The sequence below is a fragment of the Felis catus genome, chromosome B3 (assembly GCF_018350175.1).
Source record: "Felis catus isolate Fca126 chromosome B3, F.catus_Fca126_mat1.0, whole genome shotgun sequence".
Classification (NCBI taxonomy): domain Eukaryota; kingdom Metazoa; phylum Chordata; class Mammalia; order Carnivora; family Felidae; genus Felis; species Felis catus.
This window is the reverse complement of record NC_058373.1, coordinates 48,652,316-48,678,876: the sequence shown is the minus strand read 5'-3', so window position 1 is coordinate 48,678,876 and position 26,561 is coordinate 48,652,316. Positions and strand designations below refer to the sequence as shown.

Here is a 26,561-nt window from a genome sequence, read left to right as displayed (position 1 = left end):
CATCTCCAAAAGGGAATGTTCCAGCTTCTCTTGGGATGGCCCATCCTTCATGCAAGGGAGGCAATATATGGTCAACAGCTGAGACCAGCCTCTCCAATGTTCACCTACCTGGACTTCAAGCCCAGGCCTACCTGGCAAAGATACACCTGTTCCTGGGTTGGTGTTTCTGCTTCCTCCATTGCTGCTGCTGCTGCTGCTGCAGCACAGAGCGACTAGACCTTCTGTACCTAGACTATCTGTCACGGGAGCTTTACTCTCAGAAAACTCATTCTCTAAGTGTTTAAGAAACCACTTACCATGTATGGGCTCTTGGCAGCTTTTCAGGGGTACCCCACTGTTCAACTGTAAATGACTGTGGTCCATTTGAGCCTGTAAGGAAGAAGGGTTGCTCTGGTTTCACTCATTCTCTTATTTATTTATTTATTTATTTATTTATTTATTTATTTATTTATTTTTGAGAGAGAGAGAGAGAGAGAGAGAGAGAGAATGGGGGAGGGGCAGAGAGAGGGGTAACACAGAATCCGAAGCAGGCTCCAGGCTCTGAGCTGTCAGCACACAGCCTGATGCGGGGCTCGAACTCAAGAACCGTGAGATCATGACTTGAGCTGAAGTTGGACGCTTAACCAACTGAGCCACTCAGGCACCCCTAGTTTCATTTATTCTTTATAGGAATCCCTAGAATTTCACAACTCAGTTTTCCAATGCAGAACTTAAACATGCAGAGAACTAATCGGGTTTCTTTAAACTCGTAAGAAATGAAGGCTCTCCTATACTTGATGGCTTCATCGTCCAGATACGAGATAAAGATTCCCCTCCATCAGCTCGTCTATGGCCACGATGTCTCTCTGCCTCTAGGTAGTATATCTGGTGATATTTTTGCTGTTTTCTAGCTCTGTGTTTCCATATACCACCTCCTTCATAGGTACAAAGAGAAAATGAGTTATTTTCTTTCTTTTTTCAGTCCCACTAAAAAAAGCTTTATTTTTTTTTGATTATATAATCTCACTGCAAGAAAATTGAAGCAATAGAGAAAAATATAATGAAGGGTATAAAAATCACCTCAAATTCCACTATTAAATCTGAGTAAACATTAGATCATGAATCGTTTTGTGCATGTGCATACATGTGGAATTTTGTTTGCATGTGATCATGTTATCCATGCTACATTTTTGTTTTATCATGGACCCTTTCAGAAATTTTTTTTTCTTTGAAGTTTTCACTTAGCTCTTCCTTTCCCCAATTCTCAGCATCCTCCCACCACCCAGGTAATCAGTGTTAATAACTCATGTAAAACCTTCCCTACTTTTCCCCATATCTTATAATCTACCCAATTATGTGTGTGAGTGTAATTGCCAGAAGCAGTACTAAAAATATTGGCTATTTTCAATATTAGTTTTCTCAAAAAGTATTGCTTTATACACACCATACATCACAATTATGTTCACAGTTAAAATGTCAGTACTTTAGTCATTGTTTTCCATAACACAGAATCATATATATTTCCCTGCCTCTTGATTCTCTCACCTTAACAATCCATTGCAAAAATTTCCTCTAGGGGCGCCTGGGTGGCGCAGTCGGTTAAGCGTCCGACTTCAGCCAGGTCACGATCTCGCGGTCCGTGGGTTCGAGCCCCGCGTCAGGCTCTGGGCTGATGGCTCAGAGCCTGGAGCCTGTTTCTGATTCTGTGTCTCCCTCTCTCTCTGCCCCTCCCCCGTTCATGCTCTGTCTCTCTCTGTCCCAAAAATAAATAAACGTTGAAAAAAAAAATTTCCTCTAAGTCAACTGATATACACCTTACACACTTTTAATTGGCTAGATGATAGTGCATTATAATATTAACATTTTGAAGCAACTGCTACTTCTTTCTGAAAGTGCATAAGAATTTGTGTTATATTCTAATCAACCATCTCTGGCTCCATGTGTGGGATATTTTCCCCAAATTCCAAACAATTCATGAAATCAGTGGATGGCTGTAGGCCTGGACTGCCTAAAAGAGGGATGTGGAGCTAGACATGGAAGCAGGTGTTTGTCCTGCCTTGATCTTTCCCTACTGTAATTGGCTAAAGTGTAAGAGAAGAGAAAGGAAGCGAAGTCACGGGAAATCACTGCAAAGACAAATGCAAAGATATCTAACTAGGCAAGGAAGGGGCGTACTGGTTAGGGCAGAGCCCCATTCTTCTCAGGGTGCGCGGTAGCTCTAGGTGGGGAAGTGGCACGTGCTTAACAGGTTCTGCAAACAAATATACGTGAAGCTTAAGGAGACCAGGTTTGCTGAGGAGGAGACCGACAGGGCTGGGGGTTAGTGATCCCATCAGACAGTGACAGCTTTCTCTTTGCATGAAAAATTCAGCTCAGTAACTACTGACGCAGCAGTTCTGACTTGTCATTCCCAGAACAATGCTAAACTTCATTGTTGCTCTGAGTGGGACTCTATCTGAGCTATACCTTCTCTGAAAGATATTCTTCTTAAAATCTTTAAGAGCAAGTAAATGTCATTCCAATAAACAGATATTCATTGATTTGAGAAAAGGTGATCTACATCAGAAACAGTTGGGTTTTTAAATGTTTATTTATTTTTGAGAGAGAGAGAGGAGAGTGGTGGGGGGAGGGGCAGAGAGAGTGGAGAGAAAGAATCCCAAGCAGGCTCTGCATTGTCAGCACAGACCCTGACATGGGGCTTGAACCCATGAACAGTGAGATCATGACCTGAGCTGAAATTGAAAGTTGGATGCTCAACCGACTCGGCCACCCAGGTGCCCCAGTAGTTATTTTTACAAAACACACCTCTAGTGCTATGAGATATATCAACTGGAAAACAGTTTGATGGATCTGCAGAATTTCACTTTATAGTAACTATTTTGAATATGAAAGATATGTGCAGTCTTGTCACCAGTCCTGCCATTTCCTACAAAGCTGAGGAATAGTAGTTTCATGAGATTCTCTACCCTCTAATCACTACCACATATACATGCACCACACACACACACACACACACACACACACACAGAGGCAGGCACAACATACAACCACGCACATCACACATGCTAATGCACATACACATGGATTCCACGATCAAATACATTTTGGAAACCCCTTTGTTTCATAGTAAATATTCTGAACGAGTCCCAAAGAAATCTACTCAACTTTGTTTAGTCTAGTATTTCCCTCAAATGTATTTCCCTCTTTGTTTTTTTTGTACACTTACTAACATTCTGTGGGACATTACATGTTGCCCTAAATTATCACCCTACAGACAATGCTTTTTATGTGATGGAACATACAGTGGGAATCAAATTTAAAATTCAAGGTTGGAGGGGCACCTGGGTAGCTCAGTCGGTTAAGTGTCCAACTTTTGGTTTTGACTCAGGTCATGATTTGATGGTTCGTGAGTTCGAGCCTGCTTGGGATTCTCTTTCTCCCTCTCTCTCTTTCTGTCTCTCCCCGCCTCCAAATAAATAAATAAACTTTAAAAATATAAAATAAAACTCAAAAGTAGAAAGTAACTCGAGTCATTGTATGCTTTTTCCTTTGGTATCTGATTAGAAGGTGTGCGTATCTTCTGGCGTACTTCAGTGTGTCTGATTAAATCATCTAAGGATCTTAATTCTTTTTACTAAGCTAAATGTTTGTATAAATGATAGAAGCCTGACAACTAATCAGCAATGAAAAGGCAAATGGCATCACTCCATTTTTAAGTGATCTATGGAAAATCCTTACCATATAGTTCCGCAAACCCGTTCATAGGCACACGAGATGTGCCAGTGACAAACTGGAGTAATCGGATTCTTTTCTCTGAGTCCATCATTAGAACAGCCTGAGTAAGATAAAAACAGCATTTAGGAATATCACTGGAACAAAAGTAACACAACTATCCCGAAGAATGCTGTCAGAATTTTTGGTATTCATGATCAGTTATTAAATGTACACCTTTCTGTTAGTTACATTTATGTTTATGGGTGACTATAAAGTTTCTAAAACTTCACTTCCAAAGCTACATGGTACCTCTTTAGAATGAGATCACAGTCTTCTAATGAAGTGACAAAAATATCTTCTTGGATGTGAGTCATGGCTTTTTAAAAATTACATTTACTGATATTATTGAGTTGCATACACATTTGTCTATTAGATGGAAAATCACATTTAAAGGAGCCATGCAGGAGTCCCAGAGAATACACTGTAGGTTATTACAAGTGCTCTCTAACAGTTTCTAAGTTAATAAGGAACTAAGCACTCATTGCAGCTGTTACTGCCATTTACTACATTCTGAACACTTACTTATCTATAAATACGTATGGAGGTTGGAACTACACCCAGAAGGTAGATGTATACCAAACAACATCATCGATGTTATCTATGTGTAATCCACTAGTATGGTTACACATGATTGAATCTATTGAAAAGTAATTTATGGAAACAGAAGCTTTCAATTACCTTCCAAAACCACTGTATCACTTGATGGTTCACACTGTAGCCATTTTTATACTTTGTGTGTTCTCTCCAGTCATTCACATCGACATCTCCCAATCCACACATAAGAAGCTACATAATAAGAAAAGTCAAACTGTAGACAAGAAAAATAATGAGTATAAAAATCCTCTTTTAAAGTAAGAATATTTCTTACCTCTAGTTCGTTTTCATCGAAAATTTTGATGAGATCCTGTGGTATTAGTTCAAAAAATCCCTAGTAGAAAAAATGTATTTAAAAAACTGGTTAGCAGAGTCGATCCTCATTCTTAAACTTCAGCTTCTGGGCTGTTACTGGAGAAATCCCACATCCACAGAGATCCCTACCACTACCCACCCATGGCTTCTTAAGTTAACCAAGATTTCAATACTGGCAAGAAAATGTACGGGGCGCCTGGGTGGCGTAGTCGGTTAAGCGTCCGACTTCAGCCAGGTCACGATCTCGCGGTCCAGGAGTTCGAGCCCCGCGTCAGGCTCTGGGCTGATGGCTCAGAGCCTGGAGCCTGTTCCCGATTCTGTGTCTCCCTCTCTCTCTGCCCCTCCCCCGTTCATGCTCTGTCTCTCTCTGTCCCAAAAATATATAAACGTTGAAAAAAAAATTAAAAAAAAAAAGAAAATGTATGTGTCCACAGTCTGTTCTCTCTCACTGATTCCTCAAAACGGCTGTTGTGAAACGTCCCCACATTTCCCAAGCTGCTTCCTTCTCTTCCATCCCTTCTTTACAGCAGATAATTTTTATTTGAAAGAGAACATAGAGGTGCTTATGGAATTCCCTCAGCCTTCTGCATTCCCACGTATGAACCAGACCGAAATCCATTCTGGCCCCCTTCTCACTGCAGTGGAGATGGGTACTGCTTTCTCTCTGTGCTTTATTTGCTTCCCCAAGGGGCTCATTTCACTAAACCTCCTTCCCTTTATTATTTCACTCCTCATGCATTTACATTTATTTAAGCCTATCTACCTTAAAAACACAACAAAAAAGCAAACCCGTCTTTCTTCTCCTTACTGCCAAGTTATTAAACATTACTGAACCCACCCGCTCACCCTTGTCCCTGCCTCCACCCACTGCTACCTGACCTGCCCGCCACTGCTTCCCTGAAGCTCTGCTGTAAAGAGTCAAAGACAGCTCTGGGGCTAACTCTGATAAACACTTTCTAGTTCTGTATCTTATTTGACTTATCCACACTATGATATTGTCGAACACACCTCTGTTCTTGAAACTTTGCCTGCTGTTGGTGGTTTTTCTCTTGTGCCTCTGTCTGCATTTGCTAATTTCCTTCCAAGTTTCCTTTCCTTTTTCTTTTTCTTAAAGCAATGTCTGGTCCAACTGAATTAGTTTCCAGGTCCAGGGTTATGACCCAGATATTGCTGTGTGTGTGTTTTTAAGTTTATTTATTCTGAGAGAGAGAGAGAGGGTGAGAGAGCGTGTAAACAGGAGAGGGGTATAGAGAAGGGAGAGAGAGAATCCCAAGAAGGCTTTGTGTTGACAGAGCTGGGGCTTGATCATGACCTGAGCTGAAATCAAGAGTCTGATGCTTAACTGACTGAGCTACCCAGGTGCTCCGAAGTCTCCTTTTCTACTGCTCATTCCTTCAATGTTGGTGTTCCCACATCTCCACGGTGGCCATCTACTTTCGCTGTTCTTACCATTCTTTCCAATTTCCCGCCTTACCTAGTCCACAGCTCCAGTGCACATAAACAGATGATTCCCAAATCCATGCTGCCCCCCAGACCTCCATCCTTTAAAGCACACTAAGCTGCAGTTGTCCCTTTGGAATGCCATTCAAATACACACACGGCTATCTTACCACAGCACCTTAGCTCCTGCCTTCCTTTGTCTCACCTGGATCCCCGTAGGACCTTCCCATCTGGCCCTGCTGCTAGTCTTACCCATCTCTAACTCACTACCCACCACTTCCAGAATGGTCTAAAATGTAAATTGAATCCTGCTGTTTTACTGGAGAACAGCCTTTAATGCCACCTTCCTTCCCCTCATTCGCCTTCCACAAAAACCCCAAATTCCATCTGTTTTCAGTTTAGCAAAGAGACCCTTCATAACCTGCTATTGCTCAGCTCTCCAGCTTAGTTCTACCTCCTGCATCACCTCAACAGTGTTTGAATTGCTGGCATTTTCTCTAACATGTGCACAGTCTGTCTTATTGCCAGACTACATGTGCCATTCGTTGTGTTTAGAACTGCATTGCCTTCTTCTGTGCGGCTGGCCAGGTCCTCTAGGCATTCCGTATCCCTTCCTGCACCTCCTCTTTCCCTTTTCCAGCTCTCCCCTGTGCTTACCAAGCACTCCAGGCTTGCCTCTGTCCACTTCACTCCAGATGCGCTGCCCCCTAAAGCAGGACCTATGTCTTTCTGCCTTGTGCAGCACCACACACATAGTGAGTGCTCGATAGTGAATAAATTAAAAAAGTACTTGATGAATATGTAACAGAAGATTTTAAGTTAGTTTAAGAAATGAGTGCACTGACAATAGCCTAAATGTCCACCAATGGGGGAAGTTTAAATAACTTACGAATTTACATTATGAATAAAATGCAGCCCCAAGCACAAGGAAGGGTAGTTATGCATCTTGACATGTAAGGATCTCCAATAAATATTTGATAAGAGAAGAAAGCAAGTCACAAACCAACATGTATAGTGTGATCCCGTGTAGGAAAACAGGTGGCATATTCCACTATCCCTACAGCAGTCTTTTTTTTTTTTTTTTTTTTTAATGTTTGAGAGAGAGAGAGTGCGAGCAGGGGAGGAGCCAAGAGAGAGAGAGAGAGGGAAGATCCAAAGCAGGCTCCATGCTGTCACTGCAGAGCCTGATGTGGGGCTCGAACTCAAAAACCATGAGATCCCGACCTGAGCTGAAGTCAGACGCTTAACTGACTGAGTCACCCAGGTGCCCCTCCCTACTCCCCACTCTTGACTCTTATTCACCTAAGATTGCTTAAGATGCAGCAGTCATTACTGGGAAATATGAGAAGTGGAGACTGACATGAAGGGGGACTGTCAATGTTAACTGTATGGACTTCTTGAATGACTGAGTTTTAACAGTGAACATCTGTTCATTTTAATATTTTTAATATAAAAATACAATGAAAATTGTTTTTAAAAGTCAGTCATCTATTAATTAATTCTTCCCAGACATGGTGGGCCCCAATACTTGAAACTCCTGAATTTTACTTTAGAATTACAGAAGAACAAACGAAAGTAAATGAATACCTCTTTAAAAGCAGCCATTTGCTTCTGGATTCGGTTTACAAATCGCCACTGTATTACAAGACTAAAAAGAAACAAAACATTTCATTTTTTTCACATGAACCAAGGAAAAAATTTAAGGTATATTTATTCCATCTGGAAACTAACTAACTAACTAACTAACTAAAGGCTAGGTAAGCCCAAGGCAAAAAAGTGATTATGAGTGGATAATATGGCAATGTAATAGAAAGAGAAAAAAGAACACTGAGACTCTGGTGATGAAGGAAGAAAGAGAAAGAAGATACAAAAGGTCTTCCCACAAAGAACTACAAAGTTATTTCCAGTAAAGTATTTACTAAATATAATAAAATACTTACTAACAAAATACTTACTAAATATATTCCTTTTTGTTCTTGTTGGTGACAACGATTTCTGATCCACCAATTTTCAACTCATGTTGATGTGTCTGAAATTAAGCATGATATCTTGATATGTTATTTTAGTGAAAAAAAAATAAAATATACATATCATAGTTATACCAGAAACACAGTGTTTTAAATTAAATCCATTCACAAGCTAAGAAAACTTAAAATATTAGTTTTACTAAAATAAACATGGAATGAGTCAAATGTCAAAGAAAGCAGAAATTCTTGCTGAGACAGCTTTTGTTACTGGAAAATAAATTTAAAAACAGAGCACAGAAATGTGTTGAGAATATGAATTATTTAACTTCTAAACTTGAGTTATAACATTTGTTTCAAAATTTATGTACCATTTTAATTAATCAAAATTTACAAACCTGTCCAAAAAGTTCTTCATCTATGACAAACCTGAGGTCCAGTTCTGTTGGATCATTTTCAAGAATCCATCTTAGTGAATTGTAATATTCACTATCCTAGATGAGGAAATTGCATATTTAAAATTTGTACATAACAAGAAAACCCATGAACCTGGAAACAAAGTATGCCGAGGATCTGAATACTTGGACAAAAGATGAAAAGTCAGTAGGACATCTTTTCCTATACATACGTGTTATAAATGAATGCAGTAACTAGAGAGAGAGAGAGCATGAGCGGAGAGGGGCAGAGAGAGGGAGGGAGAGAGAATCCCAAGCAACCTCTGCACTGTCAGCATAGAGCCCAATGCAGGGCTCAAACTCACAAACCATGAGATCATGACCTGAGCCAAAATCGAGAGTCAGACGCTTAACCGACTGAGCCATCCAGGCGCCTCTGAGTGATGCCCAGTTTGAAAGTTTGAAAATCTATTTCTATGTAGCAGCAGCAGAGGTACAGATTTTATTATCGAGTTGAAGCGTCAAATAAAATGGTTTTCTGATGAATACTAACTTCCATGGATACCCAGGAGCACTTAGCACCTTTCTCATATGGCCAATTGAGAGTCTGTTTAAGAAGCTATGAGCAAGTTGTTATGTATACCCGGCCCAAGTTAAAGAAAAACTTCAAATTAAATACAGAACCTCAATTAGACAACTCAAATAACCAAAATCTTATGAGTCATAAGGAATTACACCATCCACCTTGATAAGGTATCCTAAGAAAGGAATCAAAAATGTACTTGGTACCCAAGAAGAGATCTTGGAATCCGTGTGTACACACAGTATATGAGGCTATTCAGTACAGGTAGCAAGGCTATAGTCAGGGCTTTAATCCTTAGGTTTCCATTTCTTTATAGTGGCCTAACCACAAGGACTGCCATTTTGAAAACATACGCCATGTATCATAAAAGATCACAATTCAAATGTTGATGCAAGAAATACATAAACTTGTTGTATATAGCACATTGAAGTAATTAGGGAGAAGTTACTGATATTGTAACATTATTTGAAATGCATCAAAAAACAAAAAAAGATGGATTGATGGACACATGGGTGAACTGATGGACAGATGTGTAATAAAATAAGCCAAGTATGGAATCTTGGCGGTGGAGCACATATGTCCACTATAAAAATTTTTTTAAATATTTATTTTGAGAGAGAGAGAGAGCGAGAGCGCTTAAGTGGGGGAAGGGGAGAGAGAGGGGACAGAGGATATCAAGCAGGCTCTGAGCTGACAGCAGTGAGCCTGATGTGGGGCTCGAACTCAGGAAACATGAAATCATGACCTGAGCCGAAGTCAGATGCTCAACCAGTTGAGCCACCCAGGTGCCCCTGTCCACTGTAAAATTTTTAAACTTTTATTATGTGTTAGAAAATTTTCATAACAGAATGTTGGGGAAAATATGTGTTTATAATTTAGAACACGATAATCTTAATTTCATCATTAAATTCTAACTTTAAAATAACCGGTTGCTTGTTAAATCATACTTTGTCCACATTATAAGTGAAAAAGACATACCACTGATTCCATATCATGAAGTGTTATTGGTTTGTGTAGCATCATCTTGTAAAATGGGCGGATGAAAAAACCTTTCAAAAAAATCAAATATATTGCAAAATGATTACCAAATGAAAGAAATAAGATCATTGTACTTAAAAAAAAAGTTTTATGCTTAATACTAACCATCCAACAGTTTGCCATGATAAACTGCCATTCCCGCTACCCGGCCAATAAACTTGAAGTAAGAGAGGTGATCCTCATTACACAATCCAGAGTTTGGATTTATCTGCAGGGTATAATTATCCCTGTAAAGACAGCCACATTTAAATGCTCCTCTCCACACTTCATATAAAAATTTTAATATGACAAATAATTATAAATTAGCTCTCTCTTTTTGGAGTTGTTTACCTCTATTAGAACCACATTAGACCACTGGATTTAATGGTTTTAAAAATAGTCATTTCTGTCAAAGGGTGGAAACAACCCAAATGTTCATCAATAGAAGAATGGATACACAGAATGTGGTATTCCTCTCATGTAATGGGCCTCGAAAAGAAAGAAAATATGCTATGCAGTGGATGAAACTTAAAGACATTATGCTGACGAAATAAGTCAGTTACAAAAGGAAAAATACTGTATGATTCCACTTAAATGAAGTACCTAGAGTAGTCAAATTCACAGAGACAGAGGCAGAATGGTGACTTCCAGGGAACAAGGGAATTAGTGTTTAATGGGTACAGTTTCAGTCTGGGATGATGAGAAAGTTCAGGAGATGGATGGTGGTGACAATTGCACAAACTTGTGAATGTGCTTAATGCTGCTAAACTGCACACTTAAAATGGTTAAAATGGTGAATCTCATGTTATGCATATTTTACCACAGTTTTTTACAGAGTTATTTCTGAAACAACATTAGTTATAGTCTCCCCTTTCTGGCACATTGTAACACACATTTCCTTGCACCATAGAACTCTTTGTTACTTTCATTTTTTTTCTTTTTAATTACATTTTAAGGAGGGTGTGAGCAGGGGAGAGGAGGAGAGAGAGAAGCGAGCAGGGGAGGGGAGCAGAGAGAGAGGGAGAATCCCAAGCAGGCTCCACATACAGTGCAGAGCCTGATGCGGGGCTCTTCTATCCCATGACCCCAGGATTATGACCTGAGCTGAAATCAAGAGTTGAATGCTCAACTGACTGAGCCACCCAGGTGATTTTTTTTTCTGTCATTGTGAATACAGTTATTGTGAAGATACTTACGTAGCAGAATATTCAAACAACCCATAATAAGGGTTAAACATTTCCTTTGAGATCAAGAAGAACCATTCTCTGGCCACTCCTCCATAATCTAATCCCTTTTCACCATCGAATTCAATCCACAGTCTAGCCTTGAGAAAATCTGCTCTCTTGACACCCATAATTCTCCGGTAAGAGTCCTCAAGGACAGTTGCACGGCGAAGTTTCATTTCAAATTTGTTTGGAATGTCATTCTGAAAACCCAGAGAAGAGAGACTTATGCTTTAAATCAATTCAACATGATGGCAAATTTATTTCTCATGGAAATAAAATCATTGTGTTCTACCCTGTGCCCAAGACCCTTTATTAGGGAACACATGACTAGGAATATTGCCTCATATTTCCTTTATGGTATAAAAGAATTCACACGTTTTTCTCTAATTACATAATAATATAGACTTTTGATTTTTATACTGGAAGAGGCAGTTACTGATAGTGGCAATAATGCTCACAATGAAGGCATTTCATGAGCAGTCGTTTCTATATTAAGTTCCAATACCATCCTGCGACCTACAGTCTAGCCAATGCCTGCTATTTGCTGCCTGCCCGTTGGTTCAGGGTTTTTCCCAACTTCCACCTTTCTTCCTTGGAGCCTCTCCTACCACACTCATTAATAGGCACTAACATTTACAGACTGTCCCAGGCATGGTTCCCAGCATTTTAATGGGTTAACTCATTTACTCCTCATAACAACACAATGAAGAAGCTATTAATATAATCTCCATTTTATGGATGAAGAAACTGAAGACAGAAGTTAAGAAAGTCTTAGCTCTCAAGGCTCTGCTGTCTCATTGATTTTTTTGTATGTCCTTTTCTTATGTGACAAATGTAGATAACTATGCTTTTAGGCAGATCATACTGTAAATTTTATAAAAAGATATATGAATATTTCACTCTTGAGTGCTTTGTGAACAATGCTCAAGTGGAAACCCATAAGAGAAAATTTTGTCACTTCAAAAAAAGGCAAGAGAGTTTATTCTAATGGAAAAAAAAATCAATTTCACTCTTAAGATGTTTAGGGAAAATGGAAAGCCCTACAGAAACATAGTAACATAGGCAGTTTTTATAAGCAATATGAGCATAATATAGGCAGTTTCCTCTGCTGCTTACGCATTTAAAAATAAAGGCAATATTGGAGAAAAACACTTTTAGACTAGACACTAGGCATCTGTGCAGCCTAGCATTTACTGAGGGCCTGCTCTTGGGCAGCCGCATGCTCTGGGCCAGACCGCATGCTATGTAGCTATGGTAATGGGGATGGGAGGTAAAAAGAATACAAATGTGGTATAAGATATGGTTCCTTCCTCAAGGAGTTTATAATCCAAGGAGTATATAATTGTGTGTGAGAAACAAATGTAAATGTTACTAATCCTGAGACTTGCAAGAGTAAGAAAATTGCTAATAATAAAGATATAAGCCATGTTTGGTGGGACCTAAAAGACTGAGCTATATTAATTGCAAGGGAGGTGATCCAGGAGGCTTTAAGAGCAAGTCCTGACTAGAGGGAGAGGGAGAGGGAGGGAAGGCCTGAGGAGCAGCAGGCCAAGGGAAGAGCACACAGGGGAGTCTCATGTATTTAACAGTGAGAGGGAGCAGAAAGGAGGGAAGGGGTTGCAGTGAGAAGAGAAGGTGAAAAGTTACCTGGGGTCAGAGTGTAGGAAGCAGGGGTGCTGACTGGGAAAACTGCTGAGCAGGGGGTTGCAAGATCAGATTGTTCTCAGAGGCTGACGAGGCCGAGTAGAGGGTGGTTTTAAAAGGAGAGACAACGGGTGCCTGGGTGGCTCAGTGGGCTAAGCATTGGACTCTTGATTTCAGCTCAGGTCATGATCTCACAGTTTGTGAGTTCAAGGCCCACAGTGGGCTCTACACTGACAGAGTGGAACCTTCTTGGGATTCCTTGTCTCCACAGCCCTCTACCTCTCCCCCACTCCAGCTTGTGTGCTCTCTCTCAAAATAAACTTAAAAAAATTTTTTGGGGGGATAAAATAAAAGGAGAGACAAGAGGCACACCAATCAGTTAAGGACCCTGAAACAGACCGTGTGAGAGAGGGATGGCAATGGAAGAGACAGATGGCAGGAGGAGCAACTTCCCTGTTTGGGCTGAGTAGTGGACCAGGGTGTGGATTCTGGGGTCAGGGCCTGGTGTTCAAATCCCAGCTCCATTTCACATATCTTTTCTAGGATTAATTTCCTCATCTGTAAGTTGGGACAATAATAATAGTCATCCCATGGAGCTGTTTCAGAACTTAATGGGATAATGCATTTCATGTCTTAGTTGGTATCTGGCACGTGGTGAGCTCAATAATGATTAGCCACCCTTGTTCCTAACTAACGAGATGGTAAGAGGAAAAGGTTAAAGACAACTCAGGGCTTTGTAGCGATAGTTTTTAAACATTTTTGTTTTGTGTTCTGCTCTTTTGCTGTAACGTGTCTGATACGAATTTTATTTTTTAAATCCTACTAGGGACTTTTTGATAAACTAAGGATGCAGGTTCTTAGACTCTTCCTCATGCTCTTGAGTCTCTCCTTCTGGAATAACTCCATGTTTCTTAACCTTTCTTTCATGTTTTTATCTCTTTATATGCCTTTGTTGCATTCTGGGTAACTTTCTCTCTCAATCACCAATATATGTAATTTTGATCAAGCACCCGGACTGTGGAGCTAGACCACTTGTCTGGCTTTGGCACTAATTACCATGGGACTTGATCACATTACCAAATCTCTCTGTGCCTCAGTTTAGTCACCTACAAAATGTGATAGTAACAGTCCCTTCCTTATACAGTTAGTATAGATTTTACATGAATACATGTAAATTGCTAAGAAGAATGTCTGATATGCAGTGAGAGCCTAATAAGTATTACTGCTTTCATTGTGGTTTCTGTGTTCTGTGACCTGTTTATGAAGGCTTTGTTCCATATCTCCTGCTGCCTGGAAGACATCAACAGTTAGATACTGTAATATATTTGAAAGAGTTCAGAGTGGCAAGTGGAGAAGCTAGAGCTTCTATTCTATCAGCACATTTTCATTAAGAGTGAAAATATTTACCAGACCAATAGATTAACAGTCTTAATATCCCAAAGAATTTTAAGAAGTAGAAGACAAATTTCCAGAGGAATTTTTACACAGTCAGTATTGAAGATGAGTTTAAAAAGTTGCTGATGTTTTAGGCTTTAATTAAGACACAAAATATTTTCACGAAACAACTATTATATTTCATTCTTTGTTAAGTTTTGGATGAAAAAATCTGTGGTAGCAGACCCACCATCTTGAATCTTTGGAAAAGCAGGCTTCCGGCTTAGAACGCAAGAAAGTGTAACCCAATATAGCCACCTAGTGGCAGTATTCCTAAACTGCAGGGAAAGGGGAAAAGTATGAGCAAATTAGAAAGGCATTACAAAAAGGTCATCACCAACAGAAATGAAATAGATGGGCAGATGATGAGTTTAGTTCCAAATGTTAAATTTGTAGTGATGGAAAAAAAAGTATACTAAACACATCTGATAAGCAGAAGGAGACCAGCAACAAGAGCACTGTTTCAATCACAGTTGTATTTTCAAATTTTGAAGAGGTAGGTTGTATTTGAAGTTGTAGGGAATGAATAACTGTCACTGGAAAACAACAGTCCAAGCAGAAAAGGAATCTAGAGAGCCCTCCTACACAATCAGAGACCAGGCTGGGGGATCATCTCCTGAACTGCTCTTGCTCAGATTGAATCCCAAGCTCCACAAACTCCACTAGGAAACCAAGTTAGAGCTCTTTAAGAGCAAACTTTAATACTATTGTTCTATATTACAAGATATCTTGAAAAATAAGGAAACACAATATAATTGTTGTCTCTAATGATATGTAACATTGAGTAGTCAAGAAAAAGCAAGCTTTCCACATAAGAAACTATTCAAAGTTGTTAAAATAGAGAATAAATTCTCTAATTTTACTTTTAAAAGTACATGTCCCACACTTTCAGTGTACAGAACAATCATTCCCAAGAACTCAATATAAATATAACTAACCTGCTTCTTCAACTTTCTTCGGAAGAACTCATACTTTCTTTTGTAATCCCTGGAGTAGGGCACTGCCTTGAGTTGAAAATTTTGGAAAAATAAAAAAGGTTTAGGTTGTTTTTATTCTGGAACAATTTTAAAAGTTCCCCTCTGGATATTTTATGAACATAAGTTAAAGGCATTAAAAGAGAATATTTGGAAAGAAAAAGTTTAATTTGCAGAAAAACAAATACAAAACTTTAAAAATTTTAATTTCTCTGTTTAAGATTAAATTGTATTCAGCAATTCCCACGGCTGTAATTTTCATCATGCAATATTCTTGAAATGCAAAAAGCCAGAAACAGGAAATTTCTTCCAAGTAGAGAAATATTAGAAATGAAAATTTCCATTTCTAAAGAGACCTTCAAAGTGATTTCTCCATTAAGGGAACAATTTGAAAAATGTACTTTTTCCTTGAACTCTGAGGAGTTGCCTTTTTTACCCATTATTTAAAAAGACTAAACATGGAGACTAAAGAGCAGTCTGAAAGAACAGGATATTCAATTTCACTTGTTTTTGTGAACTAGAAAATAATGAAGATCTCAAAACTAAAAATGGAATAAGTAGCTATATAAAAGAAGAAAATGACTCTCTTATCATTAAACTGACTGAAGAGCAGTATAAACATCATACACAATAATATTTATACTTGACTGTAAGTATTTTACATGCCAGTATTTACAGTAATTCCTACCAAAAAGTTCAAGACATGCCTTTGGAGTTGATAGGGTGCTGTCTACTTTCTCCCCTGGCACATTCTTGGCTCCTCTCTGATCTGCTGAGGATTGCCAACATTCTCTTTCAGGCAGTGGCAAGTACCAGCCTGAGGACAGGGGCCCACTGCCTTGGCATCTGACTACCTGGCTCACTAGTCTCCTAAGTGTATTGCAAGGGTAAGGACAATGAGTTTATACCTCTTTTCAAACCATTGAGACCTGGAGTGGGGGGTGGTGGGAGAGGACAGAATTGCAGACGTGCTCTCCTCTCAAAGTCTATAGGATCATGTCCTTGACCATTCACCCTTGAAAAGACAGGTGAGAGGACAATCCCATCAGAGCATACCCATACAAAGAGACTTACTGGTCCAGTTATTGCTACATTCTGCAACCGGGGATCTTCCCATTGTGTTCTTTTTATATCTGAAGAAGGTGAGAAAAAACATGTTGTTTATTATCTTGTGCAACATTAAATACTACAAAAAATAATGTAATAAAAAATCATATTGCACATACTGTGATTTATATAGAAGATTCTTCCATCTGTATGAGTTCTTTCTTCCCATCCTGGCTATAATGAAGAATGTATTTCAATTATTTTAGAAAAGGGTTTTAGATGTATGGGCAAAAAAACAGCATTGGTTACACAGTTAATTTCCATATTCCATTCTTCATAGAAGGCATCAACACTTTAAAATAACATTACTTATAGTTGTGAAAGAACTACTGTATTCCAAACTACGAAACGCTGGAGACAGCCAAGTTAGACGGCTAGCAGTTCTACAAACTTACAGGTAAAGGCCCCAGATCATTGGAAGAATCAAGTGATGTCTTTCCTCTCAGATGAGCTGGAATTTTCAGTCTTGGATCTTCCTTTTTTTGTAGAGTAAATAAAGAAAACAACACACACACACAAATTTTAAAATCAAGGAAGTCAATCTGTTAATATGTTTTCTAATGCCAATTGATATTTAAGATATTCTCTTTTAAAAGTCTACTTTTATTTCATTTGCTGCATCTCTGAAATGATAGTTTAGCCTATCGTTACAAAGCTGTAATCAAGACAGCATGGTATTGGCACAAAAACAGACACATAGACCAATGCAATAGAATAGAGACTCCAGAATTGGACCCACAAACGTAAGGCCAACTAATCTTTGACAAAGCAGGAAAGAATATCCAATGGAAAAAGGACAGTCTCTTTAACAAATGGTGCTGGGAGAACTGGACAGCAACATGCAGAAGATTGAAACTAGACCACTTTCTTATACCATTCACAAAAATAAACTCAAAATGGATGAAGGACCTGAATGTGAGACAGGAAACCACAAAAACCCTAGAGGAGAAAGCAGGAAAAAACCTCTCTGACCTCAGCCACAACAATTTTTTACTTGACACATCTCCAAAGGCAAGGGAATTAAAAGCAAAAATGAGCTTTTGGGACCTCATCAAGATAAAAAGCTTCTGCACTGCAAAGGAAACAATCAACAAAACAAAAGGCAACCAACGGAATAGGAAAAGATATTTGCAAATGACGTATCAGACAAAGGGCTAGTATCTAAATTCTATAAAGAACTCACCAAACTCCACACCCAAAAACCAAATAATCCAGTGAAGAAATGGGCAGAAGACATGAATAGACACTTTTCTAAAGAAGACATCCAGATGGCCAACAGGCACGTGAAAAGATGCTCAACGTTGCTCCTTATCAGGGAAATACACATCAAAACCACACTGAGATATCACCTCACGCCAGTCAGAGTGGCTAAAATTAACAGCTCAGGAAAAACAGATGTTGGCGAGGATGTGGAGAAATGGCAATCCTCTTGCACTGTTGGTGGGAATGCAAACTGGTGCAGCCAATCTGGAAATCAGTGTGGAGGTTCCTCAAAAAAATTAAAAATAGATCTACCCTATGACCCAGCAATAGTACTGCTAGGAATTTACCCAAGGGATACAGGAGCGCTGATGCATAGGGGCACTTGTACCCCAATGTTTATAGTAGCACTTTCAACAATAGCCAAATTATGGAAAGAGCCTAAATGTCCATCAACTGATGAATGGATAAAGAAGATGTGGTTTGTATATACAATGGAATACTACTTAGCAATAAGAAAGAATGAAATATGGCCTTTTGTAGCAATGTGGATGGAACAGGAGAGTATCACGCTAAGTGAAATAAGACAGGCAGAGAAAGACAGATACTACATGTTTTCACTCATATGTGGATCCTGAGAAACTCAACAGAAGACCAGGGGGGAGGAGAAGGGGTAAAAAAAAGTTACAGAGAGGGAAAGAGGCAAACCATAAGAGACCCTTAAATACTGAGAACAATCTGAGGGTTGATGGGGGGTGGGGGAGAGGGGAAAGTGGGTGATGGGCATTGAGGAAGGCATCTTTTGGGATGAGTACTGGGTGTTGTATGGAAACCAATTTGACAATAAATTATATTAAAAAAAATTAAAAAGTAGAAAGAAAGAAAGAAAGAAAGAAAGAAAGAAAGAAAGAAAGAGAAAGAAAGAAAGAAAACCTATCATTCCCAGGCTACAATATTCAGTTCTCAGACCTCAGAGTAGGATCAGTGTTAAAGCTTCACCTCCATCACAGAAACCATCCAGAGTACTTTGCCCTACTCTTTAGGGATTGTGTCACTACATAGGGCTCTTCTCTAAATAATAACTGCTGAATTAAAGACGCATTAAACTAGACCACGTGTTATTTCTGAGGCCCTGAGCATGCTTTTTGGCACCTGTCAGTGTTAATTTATTAATATTTTTTTAAAGCTAGGAAGGTAAGCTCAAAAAGGTTATTAAAGTCAATTCAAATTGCTGAAAAAAGAACAAAATTCAATTTGTTTGGGTTAATTTATATACATTATTGTTTTAATATGATTTTATTACATAATTTATTAAAATATTTTAGTTTCATTAAGGTACTTGGGTCTTTTAAGTAAATTAACCAAAATCTAGTCAACTGTTCCTGATTTTCCGTAAGTTTCCTATTAGTGGTGAACCAACTGCAATAAAACTTTAAGGCTTATCTTCAAATAAAACTACTATTCTACCTAGCCTCCACAAGGTTTTCTGGGAATTAAATGAGATATGGGTTCAAAAGTACTTTGGAACTACAAAGCAACATATAAAGGTAAAGGATTACTACTAAATATCTTCCTAAGGTTTAGTGTCTAGTGAATTAAAAACAAAACAGGAAGTAAGTGTGTTTCCACGACAATCCCTAAAAATATTAAAAATGGGCATATATATCTTGAGTAGAAATAATATCTTGAGTAGAAATATATCTGAGTAGAAATAATCTTGAGTAGAAATATAAGAATTCAGCATATCTTAAATAATCTTGAGTAGAAATATAAGAATTCAGCATATCTTAAAATGAACAGCAGGAAATGTAGGTTATATTAATGTACCCTAAAGGTTATGGAGAACTGTACATAAGAGTTAAGACTGTTGTTCGAAATTCAAACTGGAGAGTATTAAAGTTACCCAGGTAGTGGTTTTCGTGTTGTGGTCGATAAAGAAAGGCCTCCCATTTGGTGCATGCCGGACTTCCCAGCCTTTAGGAAGGAATCCTTGCTCCATTTCAGCTGGCTGGGTCACCTGCTGTGCTGAATCACTCGGGAGGACCTGTGGTTGAGGGCGTGTGGCACCCTGGCCGGGCTGCAGCTGACCTGTCTCCACGGCGGCCTAGCACATTAATTAAGTCATGTTGTCATGTTTTCCAGAGAACACACAAATAGCTGCGGTTAAAAGGGAACAACCTGCAAACATAGATCTAAACACTACAGACTCACTTTTCTCCTAAAATGTTTTGTCAAACTTTGTTTTTAAAATAACTTTTATAATTTCTCAGCTAATTCTTGAGCGGTAAGATGGTGGTCACAGTCCAAGTCTGTACTGAGGAAGCTAGGTCAGAGGGATGTGACCCAACTGCAAGGGAAGCCACGGTGCCAGTTAGAGGAGGTTGTCTCCGCTTGCCCAAAAAATGCACAAAGTGGGGGATTCCCCATATGTAGAAGTGGCTTTGAATGCTGGGCACACAAAATGAATGGCAAATACCCACTGTAGAAATGGATAACGGAAAAGTAACATATTCATATAATGAAATATCAGGCAGTTGTTAAACACACTGGATCGATATGTAAAACAGCAGGGATAGGATTTTAAAATAATGTTGCACAAAAAAAAGATTTAGAGTTATGTAATAGGACATTTTGGCAAAATTTGAAACACACAAACATAAGCACTACTTTGCACTGATTAGTTCTCTATGTAAGTGTGTGGAAGAGACTGGAAGAACTGTGTGAGGACAAGGCAAGAAGATGGAAGTCTGCAGCCCAGAGATGGGCCCTCACCAGGACCCATCATGCTGCACTCTCAGCTCAGCCTCCCAGCCTCCCAGTCTCCAGAACTACGAGAAAGAAATTTCTGTTTGTTTAAGCCAAAATAAATAAATAAATAAATAAAGACTGGAAGAATACCCAACAGACTTAATATGGTGTTCCCTCTGGGTAGTGGGACCAAGTGTTTGGCTAAAATGAATTGAGTTTTTTATCTGTAAGATTTTATTTTAAGAATTAAAATGTCTAGAAACAAATATGGTAATTTGTTAATGCTGGTAAATTCTGGGTGTTAAGAAGATGGGTGTTTGCCCGATTATTCTCTGTACTTTTCAGTGTTACAAAATTTCTCAGTAAGAGACATGGTGATAAGATAAAATAAACTCTAAAAAAAGATAAAATAAACTTTTTTCTAAACACTTACAAGGAAATATCACCAAAGGCATTCACTGTTGCCAGGACAAAGTGTCATCGTCACAAATTTCTTGAACGGGTCCTAATCATCACTAAGATTATCTTTTAGCAAAATAATGATCTTTAAGCATTCAAATAACAAAATGACCCAATCAACCAAAATAATTTTGATCATCAATCTGTCCTTTTATTCCCAGTTGGACTTGTTTTACATGGTAACGAGTGGTAACCACGTATACTGGAGCTCTGTAGGAAATGGTAGCCAATGCCGGCAAACAATTAGAAGATGCTAGCAGCATCCAGTATATACTACAAAGTGATGAAACAGCTTCCATAGGAATGTGATGGCTTAAATTATGTAAGAAGGCAAGTTAACAGATTGCAGGGTACCTGTGCAGTGGGCTTTGTCCAGGTAGTAGTTCTGGAATTGTGATCTACGTAATATGATCTTCCTCTTTCATCTTGTTTTTCTTCCCAACCTGGTGGTAATCCAGATGAAGTAGGCAAAAGCTAAAGTGAAGAAGAATAGGAAAACTGAATATTAATTAAAAAGCAATTCTTTTAAAAGGACCACATCCTTTTCTCACTGCTATCTCTCTTTAAAATGAAGTGAGTTTTGGGGTGCCTGGGTGGCGCAGTCGGTTAAGCATCCGACTTCAGCCAGGTCACGATCTCGCGGTCCGTGAGTTCGAGCCCCGCGTCAGGCTCTGGGCTGATGGCTCGGAGCCTGGAGCCTGTTTCCGATTCTGTGTCTCCCTCTCTCTCTGCCCCTCCCCTGTTCATGCTCTGTCTCTCTCTGTCCCAAAAATAAATAAACGTTGAAAAAAAAATTAAAAAAAAAAATAAAATGAAGTGAGTTTTAAATTATATTTTAAGGTGTATGAAATGAAGTATACAACATTTTACTTAAAAAAAAAAAGAACAGACCACGATGATGAGAGTGATGCCAACATTAATAAACCATGACAGTAGTGATAACCACACACTAAATGCTTTAACACAGATCCTGTCATTTAACCTCCACACAAATCTCAATGAGATAATTGCTATTAGTAGCCCATTTTTATTTACAAGGAAATTGAAGCTTAGAAAATTGGGGTAATTTCCTAACAGATACATTGTTAATATGGAGCTGAGATCTGAACTAGGTAGTCTAACTACAGAATTTATCACCCATGTGTGCTGAGTCAAAATTACCCTGGCCTTCTTTCTGTAAGGGCTGGGGAGTGGCTACTTCCGAGTTTATTACTAATGAACAATGAGATCTGATTATTTCCAGATTTACTTAAAATAGTCCAAATTTGGTCTTCCTTTTTGGATTCGTCAAGGTTTGGCCTGGTTTCCCAATGTGTCTTATACATAAAAACTACCATCATTGGTCTGTTCACCAGATACACTCTCCCCAGACACACGGGAGCTAGATATATGTTGCTCACAGTTATGATGAGCTGTTAAGTCTACAAAATAATGGAATTTAAAGTTGCCCAGTTTTACAAAGTTCCAATAGTGGTGGGTAGGTAAATGAAATGTATTAGATACATGTACACAATAGAATATCATGAACTACTGAGATATTCAACCACAGCATGTTTAAATCTCAGGAATATCATATTAAGTGAAGACGCCAGACATCAAACTACAATACTGTATGATTCCACTTATACGAAATTTCTAGAAAAGGCAAAAGTGTAGCTACAGAAAGCAGATGAGTGGTTACCTGGGCTGGGAGCGGGTGCTAGGACTGAGGGAACTTTTTGGGGTGATGAAGGGTTCTTAAACTTGATAGTGGTGATGTTCATACAACTGTAGAACTTTACTAAAATTCCTTCATTTGCACACTTAAAAGTGAGGGCATTTCAAAGGCAAGGGAATTAAAAGCAAAAGTGAATTACTGGGACCTTATGAAGATAAAAAGCTTCTGCACAGCAAAGGAAACAACCAACAAAACTAAAAGGCAACCAACGGAATGGGAAAAGACATTTGCAAATGACATATCGGACAAAGGGCTAGTATCCAAAATCTATAAAGAGCTCACCAAACTCCACACCCGAAAAACAAATAACCCAGTGAAGAAATGGGCAGAAAACATGAATAGACACTTCTCTAAAGAAGACATCCGGATGGCCAACAGGCACATGAAAAGATGTTCAGCGTCGCTCCTTATCAGGGAAATACAAATCAAAACCACACTCAGGTATCACCTCACGCCAGTCAGAGTGGCCAAAATGAACAAATCAGGAGACTATAGATGCTGGAGAGGATGTGGAGAAACGGGAACCCTCTTGCACTGTTGGTGGGAATGCAAATTGGTGCAGCCGCTCTGGAAAGCAGTGTGGAGGTTCCTCAGAAAATTAAAAATAGACCTATCCTATGACCCAGCAATAGCACTGCTAGGAATTTATCCGAGGGATACAGGAGTACTGATGCATAGGGGCACTTGTACCCCAATGTTTATAGCAGCACTCTCAACAATAGCCAAATTATGGAAAGAGCCTAAATGTCCATCAACTGAGGAATGGATAAAGAAATTGTGGTTTATATACACAATGGAATACTACGTGGCAATGAGAAAGAATGAAATACGGCCTTTTGTAGCACCGTGGATGGAACTGGAGAGTGTGATGCTAACTGAAATAAGCCATACAGAGAAAGACAGATACCATATGGTTTCACTCTTATGTGGATCCTGAGAAACTTAACAGAAACCCATGGGGGAGGGGAAGGAAAAAAAAAAAAAAGAGGTTAGAGTGGGAGAGAGCCAAAGCATAAGAGTGTTAAAAACTGAGAACAAACTGAGGGATGATGGGGGGTGGGAGGGAGGGGAGGGTGGGTGATGGGTATTGAGGAGGGCACCTTTTGGGATGAGCACTGGGTGTTGTATGGAAACCAATTTGACAATAAATTTCACATATTAAAAAAAAAGTGAGGGGATTTTATGGTATGCAGATTATACCTCAAGAAAACTGTTAAAACACCTAATCGATATATTGAGAAGAAAAAGGTATGGAAATTGCTTTTCTAGTACAAATAAAAACAGAACTACATGTAAGTACAGAAGAATATAAATCACCTCTAGATTCTGTCGCTCATTTGATGCACTAAAATTGTTTCTAGGATGAATGCCTGTCAGTCAATTAGAAATGCAACATTTCCCTTGTATGAGGACATTACAAAGCACAGAGAGAGAAATACCATGGATCTCCGCTTAAGCAGGCTCCAGTCTAATGGAGGAAGCCAGGCAAATGGCAATAGTGAGAGTGAGGCTGGTGAGGTCAGTCTTCCTGTGGCATCCACTCTCTTGTAGAGAGAGTGGCCACTGACTGAGCCAATTGCACAGGTGTGCGCCCCCCCCCCCCCACCACCCTTCCTCAGCACAGGATTGTGTCTCTCTATTTGTGCAGGGCCACCTTTTTAGATGGATGAACCACTCTTGGCTCAAGGAAATTTGAGCCTCTGCAACCCTATGCTGGAATTTCCATAAAAGCAAAAACAATCCTCACTTTTCAAAATTAATGTGTAGACTGCCATTCAAAATTATAAATGGTGAAGAAAGGTGAGGAGACATTCTAAGTGGGGAAATGGAATGCATAAGACACAGAGGAGGAAGAGGATCAGGAAAGGGGGCCGCCTGTTTTGAAGAAAAAGCAGGGATGGGGTGAAGGCAGCAGGAGGTTCCTGTTGGTGGATGAGGAGGTGGGTAGGCTAAGGGGGCTGGGAGCCTGGGCATTTTCATTTGGTTTCAAACACAAGCAGGGGCTGTGTAAAGGGGAGATAAACTCAAAAGTATTGAGAGTTGAGTCAGGAAAGGGATGGGGTGGGGAGGCCAAAGGGAAGTCAACGTTCAAGGCATGAGGATGTTAAGGTCTGAGCCCGGGTCAAGGCCACGGCTGGGAACCCTACTGAGAAGGAGGCAGGACACGAGTGGATGTGGACACGAGTGTGAAGGGAAAGGAGAGCAAAGGGCTGATGAACTCCACCCAACCTGGCCACGGAGCTTGCCGATACCAGTGCAGACCTGTCCACGTGACTAAGCCCCAATGTGATGCTTCATGTATGGAGAAGACACCGCTGCTGGGTGGCAGGGGCCAGTGCACAGAGTAGCGGCAGCTGGACACCACAGTCTCGAATTGGATGCTGACTGCAGACCACCTCCAGCCATCACAGCGCCACAGCCCGGATATCACCCACGGTCACCAGTGCAGACACTTTGCTTTCTTACTGTGGGAGACAGAGTTCTCCCGTTTTGTCTCTAAAAGGTCTACCTCCCCCAGTTCCCCTCCCCTGAACCTTATCTCCAAGAACCTAGATTCTGTGCTGGATTGGTTCATTACTAGGCAGTCAAATGTTCATATTCAATGTCCAAAAAAACAAAAAGTTCTTGAGTTTCTTATTTTTATTGACAATGAGGGGAGAGGATAAAACTCACCACAGGAAGTGTAGGCTGCTCCTCAAAAGTATAGGCTTGTAAGCTGCCTCTTCTGCTGGAATGATTCTTATAAAAAAGAAGAAGGAGTGACAATAGCTTTAGGTTTGTGATTTGTCTCTGAATGGCAGGTAAAGTATGGGGGTGGGCATGAGGGGGCAGAAGGAAGAGTGACCGTAGAGACTCTGTGTGAAAGCACTCAGTGCTCGATACCACCCATGTGCCAATACCTTCCACCTTCCGGCTCCCTCTTCTGCCCTCGGTCCTAAACTGCCTCCTGGACACATTCTCTTGAATGTCTAACAGATACCCCTCACTGTGCCCCAGACTGGATTCGGTTTTCCCCTGTCCACACCCACTGAAACCTGTTCCTTGGTGGGTATTCCTTGTTTCGGGAGCAGCACTTGAGTCCAGCTCATGGCAGATGTCAGTCAGTCAGCTGACTCCCTTCTGGTCCCTTACAGCCAGGTCAGTCACCAGATCTTAATTCATTCTGTTTCTTTACTAGCTCCCAAATATATTCTCCTTGCACTTTTAGCTTAAGTATTTTTTTTTTAATTTCAAGTTTTCATCATTTGTCGCCTTGACTATTACTGCAGCAACATCCTAACAGACTTCCCTGCTTCCAGTCTTATTTCCCTAAATGTGCCCTCCATACTGCGTGCTGTAGCCAGAGAGCCTTCTACAGGGCAGATTGGGTCACATCCTTCTCTAGCTCAGAGCCCTTCAGTGACTTCTCACGGTCATTGGGGTGAAATCCATAGCACAGAACACAGCTTCCTGACCTAGCTGTTCCTGAGAGTGTCAGCACTTCCCACCTCAACACCCACCTTCTGGACATTCTAGGTTACCTGCTTCCCAAAAATCCCTTACTCTTTCTTTCCCTGTGCTCTTATATGCAGGCTGTTGTCACTATCTGAATTGTTTGATATTATTAAATAATAAAAAAAATTATAATAGACATATAAATTAAGTCAAAATATCCACTGTAGTAGTGTTCACAATAACACAGAATTGTAAATAACCTAAAGTCTATCAATAGGAGACTGGTGAAGTATATTAAACGTTACTTGCACAATGGAATGATGTTTGATAATTCTATTAGTTTTAAATTTTTAAACATATATAAATTTTTTTTGAGAGCGAGAGAGCAGGGGAGGAGCAGAGAGAGAGGAGGAGACAGAATCCCAAGCAGGCTCCATACTGTGAGTGCAGATCTTGATGCAGGGCTTGAACTCACAAATCATGAGATCATGACCTGAGCTGAAATTCAAGAGTCAGCTGCTTAACTGATTGAGCCACCCAGGTGCCCCACATCTTT

The 26,561-nt window shown here is 39.7% G+C and overlaps 1 protein-coding gene across 6 annotated transcripts in view; it reads right to left on the bottom strand.

Annotated features, from left to right (window-relative positions):
- NEDD4 (NEDD4 E3 ubiquitin protein ligase) overlaps positions 1-26,561 on the bottom strand; it is a 139,071-nt gene that overhangs the window by 2,339 nt on the left and 110,171 nt on the right. For all 6 annotated transcript variants that reach the window (XM_004001640.6, XM_019832379.3, XM_045059280.1 and 3 more), the window contains 17 exons: positions 25,244-25,309; positions 21,208-21,327; positions 19,550-19,750; positions 16,842-16,922; positions 16,566-16,620; positions 16,414-16,472; positions 15,304-15,369; positions 11,258-11,487; positions 10,188-10,309; positions 10,023-10,093; positions 8,465-8,560; positions 8,058-8,131; positions 7,690-7,750; positions 4,622-4,681; positions 4,432-4,539; positions 3,718-3,814; positions 297-369 (listed from right to left, as the gene is read on the bottom strand). In XM_004001640.6, the coding sequence (XP_004001689.1) occupies positions 297-369; positions 3,718-3,814; positions 4,432-4,539; positions 4,622-4,681; positions 7,690-7,750; positions 8,058-8,131; positions 8,465-8,560; positions 10,023-10,093; positions 10,188-10,309; positions 11,258-11,487; positions 15,304-15,369; positions 16,414-16,472; positions 16,566-16,620; positions 16,842-16,922; positions 19,550-19,750; positions 21,208-21,327; positions 25,244-25,309 (1,640 nt within the window). The remainder of the gene's footprint in view (positions 1-296; positions 370-3,717; positions 3,815-4,431; positions 4,540-4,621; positions 4,682-7,689; positions 7,751-8,057; positions 8,132-8,464; positions 8,561-10,022; positions 10,094-10,187; positions 10,310-11,257; positions 11,488-15,303; positions 15,370-16,413; positions 16,473-16,565; positions 16,621-16,841; positions 16,923-19,549; positions 19,751-21,207; positions 21,328-25,243; positions 25,310-26,561) is intronic.